The 12515-nt window shown below is 37.6% G+C and overlaps 1 protein-coding gene across 7 annotated transcripts in view; it reads right to left on the minus strand.

Annotated features, from left to right (window-relative positions):
- Nucleotides 1–12515, minus strand: part of TENM1 (teneurin transmembrane protein 1) — a 769900-nt gene that overhangs the window by 198990 nt on the left and 558395 nt on the right. For 6 of the 7 annotated variants that reach the window (XM_058032976.1, XM_058032977.1, XM_058032971.1 and 3 more), the window contains one exon: nt 7126–7386. The exons of the other annotated variant lie outside the window; for it this stretch is intronic. In XM_058032976.1, the coding sequence (XP_057888959.1) occupies nt 7126–7386 (261 nt within the window). The remainder of the gene's footprint in view (nt 1–7125; nt 7387–12515) is intronic. 7 annotated transcript variants of the gene reach the window in all.

Consider the following 12515-nt stretch of genomic DNA (forward strand, 5'->3'; position numbering starts at 1 on the left):
TTATTTTCCACTAATGATATTCAACTTTCAGCTTTAAGCAAAACATCCAAAACTTTAAATAAAACCAGGTTCCAACTGGTAGAAATATCCACATTTTAAGACATATAAGGAAAATTGATTACATTTCAAAATAACTACAAAACTAAACAAAATGATTCCAAAGGGCATACATACAAAATATGACTGTAGGTTGTTTCTGTAAAACATTTAAAAATTTAACCAAAAGAGATGAGAAATAAATAACACTGTAAACTTAATAAAACAACATAAATAAAACATCAGGACAGACATGCTGACTGTTTAGAATGGAACTGTTCCCAGCAACACATTTGTCCAGAGATGTGCTCCTGTAGAATTCACAGTAAATGCTCAACAAGAGAAAAAGTATTTTGTTCAGTGTTTGCCTGGCCTCATAAAGATTGTGAAATGAGAAGTCAAACAATCCTCACCCTCCTGCACTGCAGCACCCTGACAGAAAGCAGACACTTATCTGTCTACCCCATCTCAGTTTTCCCCCCAGTGGTAGCCAAAATATACTGAGGTCCCAACAACTGCAGAATCACTGCGAAGTATTTTTGCACTGTGAAGTATTTCTGGAGATAATTTTCCTTTGCATTCATACCCAGAATACTGAGAAAATAAAAAGGATTTAAATGAAAGGAGTGATAATTCATATTGCTGCTGGCTCCTCAAGGCACATCCACTATACTTGCTGTATCACACAGGGGAGGAAAGCCAAGAGATTTTTTCCTGAGCTCTAATGCAAATTTACTGATTTCTGGAAAAAAAAAAAAATCAGACTTTTCTCCTCAAGCCTTCCTCCCTCCCCACCTCACCCACCATGAAAGAAAAAAGATTCAGGGAAAAAAAAAATTATACAACCTCCTGCAAATGGACTGATAATTTTTACTATGCTGTGGGAAAAGGTAATTTAGATTCTGGAATATAGAAAGTATTCCTGCTACATTCTAGACACTGTTTCATTATCTTTAATCTAAGATGCTAAATATTGATATTTGTCTTTAAATTAGCATTCATTGTCCTTAAAGGAGAACCACAAAAAAGGGAATGTTTTAACACCGTGTAATGATTTTTATAGACCACATGAAAATTGTAAAGATTAAAATAGCAGACATGCAGATGCAATGCCCTTGTTAGTCAGAAAAAGTAATAAAGATGGTAATTTTAAAAGGCAGAATTTCCCCCACAATACTGACAAAAAAGTCATTAGCTGAATTTCCATAGATAAACAATTTCAGAAATGGTTTAAATACTGGGGCACAAGCTCAAGACTTGCATGATATTGCAGCTGAGGTGATGCTGCAGTGCTTTCAGAAGCATCTCACACTTATCCAAGGCAATTTGGATAACTTACACGCTGCCTTTGAGACAGTAACATTTCCAGAGGAACCACTCTAAGGTCAACAAAAGCTTCTTACACTCTGAACAACTGCAGCAGAGCAGCTCCCCTGGCAGTGGATATGCCAATGCTCCCCAAAAGACATTGCTGAGTTACTGCAGGGGCTCACATCCCTCCTTTCACTCTGAGGAGCTGCCTTTGAAACAACAGCACAAGAAACCAACATAAACACCATGTAAACACTAAAAGATCAAAAAAACCCTCACAACAAAAGCAACAGAGGTCTTTCATTAAGGGAAGGTAAGCAGCCCTTTTCTGTCAAATATCTGAAAGTATCATAAATCAAATATCTGACAAGCTATAGCAAGCTACAGAAGGAATTTCACCATGACGGGTTTTGCATTTTATTGATGAGGTTGCCTTAATCTATTAGGTGCCTTAAAAGATAGGCAGGAGTGTACAAACAGAATGAAATCCAAACCACAACAAAAAGGCAAAATAAAGCATACAAGGATCAAAGAGAAAAATATTAAATGACACAAAGGGAATGGGATTAAGGCCAATATTTACCTTTATATTTTCAAGGCTACTTACACATATTTAACCTAATGGGTGTACTAGCAAATTAGTAATTCAATTTCTTAATTGCACCACTGTAAATAGAAAGTGACAGGACAGGAGCTAATGGATACACTTCAGCCATCATTATTAGAAACACAATCCTGCATAGAGAGGCAGCCACATGCCCACTTCTCAGAGCATGTATTGCTATTGTAATGTAGCTGTTGGTAATAATTTCCTGGAGAAATGAGAAAGCCAGAGATCAGCTTAACGCCTGAGCTGTTTACAAAATAACAGTAAATAACAGCAACATTAATCACAATGCTGTCACTTTCTTACATTGAACACAAGACTTTTATGAAGAGCCAGATCCAAGCCTAATTTAAACAGGTGTGAATTCACAGTAGGTCTATTGTCACACACCATAAATTAAATCAGAGCCTTGTCCTTAGCTAAATCCTCCCCATGGCTGCATAGCTACAGCATTCTCAAAGCTGTGCTTCTCATATAGCATCAGCCACTGTAGCATTTCCTTTACTAATTAAGTATCTTTATCCCTTTAACAGACACTGTAGGGATTCTGAATATGAAGTGCAAAGAACTAAGGTGACTTGTCCAAAAGTCACCCATCTGCCCAGCAATCAAAATGAAAAATCCCCAGAGATTTAGAGACAGTCAAAAGCTCTGTTAAATGGATCACTGCTCCCAGGCTATAAAACAAATACTTAAATGAATTACACAAGAATAATCTTACATGTTTCTAGCTCATTAAACTTAGCTTTGATCTGTAACCTACTAAAGTCTCTACTACATCTACTTATTAAAATATGGCTAATACTATTACCCCATCTTTGCAGCCTGCTGTTTAAAATGTTTGTTATTATTAGAAGCATTGTTTCAAATAGCGTCTGATACTCACGTTAAGAAAGAATTTTCCCAACACTTTATGGTGGGCAAAAAGGAAAAATTACATTTTTCCACAGCTGTTTTTTCCCTCTCTTGCTTTGCTTATAACAAGACAAGAATGTTATTAAAAAGTCCCCATACCAGATCTGACAAGCACTCTAATGCTACATTGCATGACCAGTGGTATTGCAGCCTGTACTAAAACCTTAATTTCTTGCCTACAAATCTCAAATAAGTCATTGTGAACTAGAGCTAATACCCAGTTGTCATAAAATAATTCAGCCAAAGAAACTGAGCAGAAATCTGGATGATCCAAGATGAGTCTGCATTGCACAGGACACTCCTCCAGCACTGGGAATCCTGTACTCTCCTACTGGTTGTCACTGTGGTGTAGAGAAAGAGTAACTAATTGCATAAAAAAACCTAAGTAGATGTCAGGATGAGCCAAACAAGTCCGACTTAAAAGTACATCAAAGCAATCTGACAAAATAAAAGAGGTTAAAAATTGTGTTATTGTAGGAATGGCTGAAGTTCCACACTAGCTCTCAGCTGAGAGGTAGCAGCTAAAAGTAAAAGAGTTGATGGCTGTGCAGATGTGCTAAATGTGGCTCAAAATGGATTATGGCATGGCATAAATGTACTTGAGGTCAAATTCATTGTGTCACAGCTGCACAGATGTCCTGTAAAGGCAAACATAAGAATTGAATGAACAGCAATGAGAAAGGTTATATGGACACAAAATGGACTGTGGGCTGCCTTTTAATACACTACCTAGTGTGGGAGGCAGATCTGTGTCAAACCATGTAATTTTAGGAATATATCTGGAGATCATGCTTTCTGTAGATCAGGTTTGTATTCTCTTCTTGACCACATACTCCAGAAAAACAAACAAACAAATAAATAAATAAATTTGCCAGCTCAGTAATCTGGCAGATGAAAGCACTGAATTTTATGTTCTGACACAATGCAGTGACAGATACCATTGTACCAGTGAACTGAAGGCAAGTGCAGTCTTCAATGGAATAAAGGAACTATTTTTGATATGGTTATTCTGTGGTGTTGCTGTCTGAAATCTACATTCATATACCATAGAGTAACACTGTGTTTAAATGGAGCTATTTACACTATACCAGAGATAAGCAATGGTCCCCAAGAAATTGGTCATTCATTCTGTGCAGTCAATATATATTTGCTTAGCCTCAGGCAAAGCTGAAGGCAGTCTGTGCCCTAATGGGCTATTATTAGTTGCCATTAACTTGACAACAATGAATGGGAATGTTGGTGTTTTATACAATCTGTTTAATGCTGCCAAAACAACCAGAGTGTGTTTTAACAGCGATTATGACAGAGTCGGTGTGTCTACTAAGGAAAACAAGCCTTAAATAAATTCTCAAATTGGGCTACCCACAATGAACAGAGAAGTATGTATCCTGTGCCAGGGAACTTCAAGCTAGAGCTAAGAATGAATAGGAGAATGTCAAGAAATAGCTAAAAAGAAGAAGTTTTTACAAAGTATATTAGCTCCAGATCAATGCAAAGCAGAAAACTGCCTTGAAAACAAATCTACTGGAGGCCACACAATTAATTGTCCCAGTATTACCACAAAAAGACCTGTCCTGTTTTTGTAGCAAAAACTGTGTTCATAGAGGAAGAAAAAAAATAAACCCAAACCTGAAACCCTACTGACCCTTTCAAAAGATGGACAACAATTACAATGTTTTCTCAAATCATGCAACAACGATGCCTTTCTCGTTAACTTTACTCCAGTTCCAAATAGCTGCATTCACATACCATTTGGTAAACCCCTTGAAATCCAGAATTCCTAAATACTTTAACAGAAATTAGGAAGTATCATGGTAACTAATATTTCATGTACTTCCATGCAACAGATCTTATGCATTTTCACACCAGAACAGTTACCGGCAGGCACAAAAAAATACATTTCCATGGCAGAAACTGACAAGGATAAATGCAGCACTCGTGGCTCTCTGATAAAGCCCCTGGCACACAGGACTGCATAGAAACAGGAAGATGTGCCATCTGTGACATAATTTAAGTAGAGATTTATGAACTTCTGTATTCAAAGAGTGCTTTGTTGCTGAGTGCCAGCCCAGAAGAAAAACACACTGCTCTCTTGACCAGGAATCTTGGCTATGAACTTACCTGTGAAACAACAGATAATATAAACAAATATAGCTTGAACTGCAGTGTTCAAATTTATTCAGACTTTAACTTTCAAGACTGTAATTATTATAATGACTCAAGAGCACAGGAAGCACTGAGACCTGTGCAGTTGGCCCTGCCTGGTGACATCTACAGAGTTCAAGTGAACCTGTGCTCTCAGTTTCTCTCTCTTCCAACTTGCTCTTGCCCTCACTTTCCTCTCCCAACTATTTAGTCAAGCACCCCAAACATGAATCCCTGACTTAAAAATTGTTATAAGGCTTACAAAAATTGAAATATTAAAGCCACATGCAAAAAGACTATTTACACCAGTTTAAATGGATTAAAATCCTTCTCAGAGACAAATCTTCAGAGGAAAGCATTCTTTGGTGGGGAAGCACAATGCTATGTGTCCCTATCTTAACAACACCTAACCCATAATTCTTGCTACATCTGTGCACGATGATGCAGGTGCACTACTTACAGTAATTTTCATCTACACATTACTTATTTAGTGGTACATGTACTACTAAGCAAAATATCATCAATACCCAGCTGCACCACTGCACTCCAGACTGAAATACAGAACTCACTTAGATGATTTATTTGCTTTCAAGACTTCTGCTTCCCAGCCCCTTACAAGAGAAATGTGCATTTTTTAGTCTAAATGGCACAAATATACACATTCCTTCCATGTAGCATTCCCTTTCAATCATTTTCACAGTTAAGGGCCAACCAATGCCAGGCAGACCAGATTCAACTCTTTCAGCACCCACCTAAACCCCAGTGTCTCCAGGAAAACACAAACACAATTCCCCCTCAAGCCCAAACAAAACCTCCCTGTGCAGCAAACACCTCACAGAGGAGGGGTCCCACAGAAGCTGGAAGACAGGCAGCCACTGCACACTGGAAATGGGGTGACATCTGAGAATTGACTGATTCCACCAACACAATAAAATGTGGTGGCCCACAATGCTTAATCCTCAATGGAATATTTAATTAGAAACAAGCTGTGCACTAAAATCTCATTTTTAACCTCAAGCAGATAATGCAATGTTTTTGAGCCTATATTGGACATTATCATTGGTACTGGCAGACATCCAGGTGAAATTATATAATTATGAGCTTCATGTTTGATAAATTCAAACATGTAAGTATAGAAATACCATTTATACTGAATCAGTTGTATTAACCTTATGACTACAGATGCACTAAAATATGTTGCTGTCAACACTGAAGTGTCAATATTTAATGACATCTAGACCTATAACATGCAGCTATTAAACACAGAAATTAAAATATCAGCTAAGCTTGTTGATCTTAAGCATGATAAATTTGTTTACTTACTATACTTTGTAAGGAAGCAGAGTAAATTTTAATCAATTTTAATGCAGAGATAAAAGAATACCAATTCCTCACATTACTTTAATTAAATACACATTTTTTTTCCTTCTGTGACACATTTAATTGTAAGAAAAGCAAATGAGTAAAAAAATCCTGAATGAGACTGAATATTTAGAAATCACAGATACACAAAAAACAAGCCCATGTGACTCACAAGCCCTCTCTCTATATGCAGAGAAATACAGAACTGAGACACAACAAAGACCTGTTCAGTCTGTCCTACTGATGAAGACACATCTTCAGGTGCAGCACAAGATTAGAGGTAAACAGAGAATTTAGACTGCAGGTTGTCTTTCTCAAGTTATCTGGCTGAAGAGCCTTACAATTATACCCAGAAGCCACAGGAGCAACTGTATGCAAAACATGATATAGATGTACATATATATATATATTTTAGAACCTAATTCATAGGCCACCAAATTCAAATGATAAATATCTTACAACATAAAAATGAAGAATGTGGGAAAGTTATTAGTCTTTAGAGAAATTATGTTTTAACAAAACCACTGTTTCATTTTTTTCTCTTATTTTCTGTCTAAACTATAAATACAATACACACAGCAAACAACCCCTTCATCTTACATACAGTACAAGGATCTAGGAAGAGAGGGAGAAGAGAGAAAGAAAATAAAAGAGAAAATAAGAAAGAAGGAAAATAAGAGAAGTAGGAAAAGAAAGTTTTGAATAAATTACTCCTACTATTGAGTACAAGAGACGCATTTCTTTATTACCATTCTCCCCATCAGACTTCCTCTCATGGTCAGTGTCAGTGAGGGACAGAGCTGAGTTTGCCCGGCTGGACAGGCAGGAGCTGTGCTCTGATTTGATGCCCCTCATCCACATCCTCAGGGCGTGGTCCGGGGATGCTCCTCCTTCAGTCTCAGTGTCCACATCCGAGCCCACCTCCAGAGGGTAACTGTGCTCAGCCACACCGTGCAGGTCAGTCTGGTAGCCAGAGCACAGGATATGGGGAGTCTCACAGAATTCCATGTCTGGAAAAAACAGAAGTTCGGAAAAAAATGTAGCAGTGAAAAACAATATAACTTTGATCTTCTCTTGGAGAATTTGTTTTGAGAATTAACATTTTTCACACTATTACAAGACTTTTTTTGGTCAGTGACTCACTCGGCTATCTAATCTACTCTAAAGGTAATACAACTAGAAGAATATATAGTAAAATATATAGTGCTGCACTGTAATTGTGCCTTTTTGTCTGATAGAAATATGCATTATAGCTCAAACATGTGCACACCCACACACTGATAGCTGCACATCAATTTACAACTGAAGTGAGCATCTGCAAACACAGACACTTTCTCACGTTCTGCCAGGAAGGCAACAGCTCTAAATTAATCTCAGTATGTTTTTATCCTAGGGAAAGTGTAGCAAATTTCCCAATACAGAAGTTAAAAAATAACATTTAAGGTATTTGGTTTATGGTGGAAGACAAAGAAAGCGTACTTACCATTGGCTTGCTCTTTGAGAGTGCTGTCCTTGCATATTCACACCAGTGGGTTTGGGTTCTCCAGTGCTGGTGGCCTACAGGAGCTTCCTAGAAGAGCAGTGGCTACTAGGACTGTACAAGGGCCATCTCATGACACCAAGCCATCTGAGATTTGAGAGCTGTACAGTGCTACAAGTTATTCTTACTGAACACAGCAGCTGCTGGGCAGCAGAAATCCAAGGACAAACAGAAGGTGGACAGGACCCATAATGTGAATATGCAGAGGAAACATTCTCGAAGAACTACAGGTAAGTAACACACATCAGCAAATTGCAACTCCCCTTTGAGGCAGCCTCTGCATATTCTCACTTGTGAGAATCCAATTACAAATGCAACTCACAGGGACTATGACAGGGAGTTCTAATTAAATAAGGATTACAAAACTGCACTTCCTAATTGAACATCAGACCTGGGATGCCATCTTGAGAGACTAAATACAATATCAAATATGCATACAGTATTTCAGTTTCTAGAAAGGAAACATTAGAGACAAGAGTCATTGTTTAAGACTAAGGACAAATACTCTTTTCTACTGTCATCCTAACCAAAGCTTTAATTTGCCAAACTAATCCACTTGCCAGCTACTGAGAGGAATGATTCTGATTTTAATCACTCTCGCTGAAATAACAAAAAGCCCTTTTATTTTCTTGAAGGTATCAACCAAAACCAACAAACCAAATGCTAAGACATAAATTGAACCACCTGAGGAAATTGTAATTCATCTGTCTCTATATATCTTTCTTTTGCCATCCAAAAATTCCTGAAGGTCTTGGCTTTGAGCTCAGGGAAAGGCAACCTCATTTGTGGAGGGCAAGGGAAGAAGGCAGGCAGCCAGCAGAAAAGCATGGCCATGGCCTCACTTTCCCACAGGAGGCATGGAAGGTCACCCTGTCTTGCCTGGTGTGGCTGCATCCAGCAGCAGCAGCCACCACTGCTCCTGCTCCCTTTGGAGCAGCAAGACAGGAGTGGGGATGATCCCAAGTGCTCCAGCACCACTCTGGTCCTTTCCTCTTGTTCACAGGAGGAGGACGTGTTCTCAGCCCTATCCTTGAGAAGCTGGGATGTGCCTTCACAAGCCCCGTCCCTCCAAGTCTCTCAAATGCACTGAGGCTGACTCCAAAGTTTGATGGAGATGGCTAAAACTGCCAAAATACTTGGAAGCAATTGCATAGGGAATGTTTGGCATTTGAACTTTGTCTACCTTACAGCAGGTGGGATTTAAGGAAAAACCATCTGATTCTTCTTCCCCTGTAGAAGAGATCTTTGCTTATTTTCACCATCTGAGGAACTTCCCCATAATTAAAAATCTTCCTATAACCCCAAGAATCACCTCAGCTGATGCCAGGTCCTCAGGGGACAAGGATGCAGGATTTTTTACATGGCTGTCCCTCCAGGCAGATGTCTGCCATCAGCAGCCCATCTTCCCCCTGTTTGCATTTGCATATGCCACAGGGAATACTCATCCCAGTAAATCCCACAAAATGCTAATTAGATTACACATTTTTAAGAAGGACAGAATTTACCCTTCAGTCTATATGTTAATTCCTTTTTTTTTCTTTTTATACTCTAACTCATGTTCAACTCAAGTATAACACAATCTATTGCCTTAATAGTCTATTTCTTAAGTATACAAGCCTTTGCAGGATTTTTACTCCCACAGGAAGAATTTTCTGAAAAGCTTTTACAATGGCAGAAGTGGCTGCTTTTAGTCTGCATATCTAACCTTTTTACCTAAAATACTACATATTTCCATGAGGAGATAAAGTTCAAGTAGATTTATGATAGATTCAGTGTTACCACAAAGACATAGTCACAAGAGAAATGAGAGAACATTAATACAAAATTCAAGGTTTTGCATGAACAGAGGACAGGAAAGAAAAAGTGGCAGTTATGAAGATGATGAAAGGATTTTCAACTGTGGACCCTCACAGAGCCTGCTGTAACACAAGCATTAAAAAACAAGTATTTTATCTCACATTGATACTAATTAGCTTTTTCAAAAAAGTAAAGCATGAAGAAATATGAAATATCTAATGAGCAATAAAAGGAAAGAAGAGCTGTTTAAAAAAAAAATCAGCATTGCAATTAACAGACCCTTTTCTTTCTACTACTAAATACAATTTTCTATTAAAAAAATTCTTAAGAGATAAGCAGTTAAAGAGAAGCTGGAGAGCAGTGCCTCTGCTGTTTAAGGAACTGGGCAGCTGACCAGGCAGTGCTAACACAGCTTTGCTCACAAAGTTACTGAAAATACCAGGTAACTCATGAAGGGTTTATTTACTGTGGCATCAATTTAGTCACCAGTACAGCTCAAAAACTAAGTTAGGATTAGAGGCAGATACAAAACACTTATCCCAGTGCATCTTCCATTGTATGGTCAGGAGTAACTGTGTGCCAGCTACTCTTTCTTCAACTCTTTTAGTGTTTCTAGCACAGGTTAAAAAATATAATAAAATTACCCCCATGAAAGACCACTGAGGCCCTTCTCTCCAACCTAGTAATTCTGCAAAATTTGGACTTGCAGGACTTGTGGAATCTCCTCACTGTTGCCATTTGCCAAGAATTCTGCTAATGTCCACCAACTAACCATGAGTGTAAGTAAATATTTATTTCAATAAATATTTAAAATAAAGAAAAAATGATCCAAACAAAGAAGCTAGGAGAAACATAAAACTAGAGTATAAATAGTGATGGGCATGAAGAACTTTCCAGTCCTCCTATTCCCTTATGGAAAAACATTCTACTTATCAACAGAATGATAATTATTAATTTAAATTATTTAATTGACCTATGTGTTCAACTAGAGAAAGAGCTTACAGAAAAATATAATTTATTTATAAACTGAAACAGTTTGACATCTTGCAATTACGTGCCTTTTATGAACCCCATCATATAATTAAGCAATTGCAATTTATTGATTGTGAAAGTCTTTAAACATCACTGATTCACAAATTAATTTTATTCTTGATTCTTGGTATCAGGTGATTCTTACTCTGAGAATGCTCCCTGCTCAAACATACACAAAATCAATTCTCTGGATGAAAAAAACACAAATTATTCTTTCTGGAAATATAAAATTATAAAAGAGATTAAGTAGCTCAAAGGCAAGGAGAAAATATCAGTCTTTGAATTTGAAATCCATGATACTGATTTTGGCCTAGTGTCCTCTTTCAGACTGAGTTTTTGAAAACACTGGAAATATCAGAGTCTGGGGAGGAGAATAAGGAAAAAAAGGCAAATAATATACATTAACCTGAACAGAGTCATGTTTATACTTGTGTCTGAGGGAATAATATGGGGAATGCAAGGGAAAAATACCCCAAAGATGCACTTCTATTTATGGGTTGGGATTTCAGTGTTACACCACAACCTGGTGGGTATTTTTTCCCACTGAACTTAGTGCAGTGCTTTGATCTGCAGGTGCATTTCGTGTGCTGCCAAACAAGCAGAAAGGCAGAGCAGCTACTCGTGGTGTAGGAGACTCAGAGGGAGGGAGGGAGGGAAGGAAGGAAGGGTGAGAAAAAAATGCAAATCAGATGGGGAAAGTGAAGTTTGCCTTCATTTTTGGAAGCAATACATATGCATTCTCCTAAATGAGAAATTTTGAGGGCTATTGAACACTCTACTAAATTTCATGTGTTCAACGGCCCTTAAAATTTCTCATTTTTCACCTGAGAACTGTGGTTTACTGGCTGGTTGCTGGACTTGAGAATTAAATGTGCAGAGATCTTAAGCTGCTTCATAAAGGCATTCATGAAACACAACCTGCTACATATATTTTGGAATGCTTTTGTGTATATGCTTCTCATTTAGTCAAAGATCTTACTTCTTTCCATGTTGAGAGCATACCACATCTTTCCTAGGACAATATAATTCAATGAATTTAAGCTCCAGTTACCATCTGTACAAAAACCACTGAGGAAGCAGCCGAAAATAAATTAATTTTCAAAAATCCATTACACCGACTATTAATTTGTTTTATAAATTTCATGTTTATCAGCAATTGCATTATTGCCACAGCCTGGAACTGTTTCTCAGCTGCATATATCTTAATAAATAAAAACTGATATCCATGTTACACATAAATAACAACCATATAGAATATATAATTTGAATTTTTTTACTTTGATAACAAATGCATTGTATTGTACATTTTATTTTGCTGTGTTTCAGCTTTTCCTTGCATTCCCTTATTTATATAGCTTACTTTCTTACATTAACCTCAACTTACCAGCAGAGATGATATTAAGTTCAAAAATATCAGCTACAACAACTAAAGGAGGAATAAAAGAGGAATCAGAGTCTGTTACAACACTAAGGAGGGAAATTTGCAGGTTAGGCAGCTAAGGGATTAGGAAAGGAGGCTGCACTTTCAGAAAGCTCTGTGGCTTGTGAAATTTATAAGGAAGAAAAAGTCTTTATTCTCCAGGTCCTTCCCTAGAGGTACCAGAGGATGAGGCTCCAACCCATGCCTCATGGCAAATATCTTTCTAGTCTCTTCTTCAGACTAATTCTTCAAGCTTAAATAAGAGCACAGAAATAGACTGAACCCCTTAAAATATTCTCATGCAGTTCTCAGATATTAATTTTTATTTTTACTACTACTGAAATCAACAT

Source organism: Melospiza georgiana, chromosome 12, assembly GCF_028018845.1.
Source record: "Melospiza georgiana isolate bMelGeo1 chromosome 12, bMelGeo1.pri, whole genome shotgun sequence".
NCBI classification, from domain to species: Eukaryota; Metazoa; Chordata; class Aves; order Passeriformes; family Passerellidae; genus Melospiza; species Melospiza georgiana.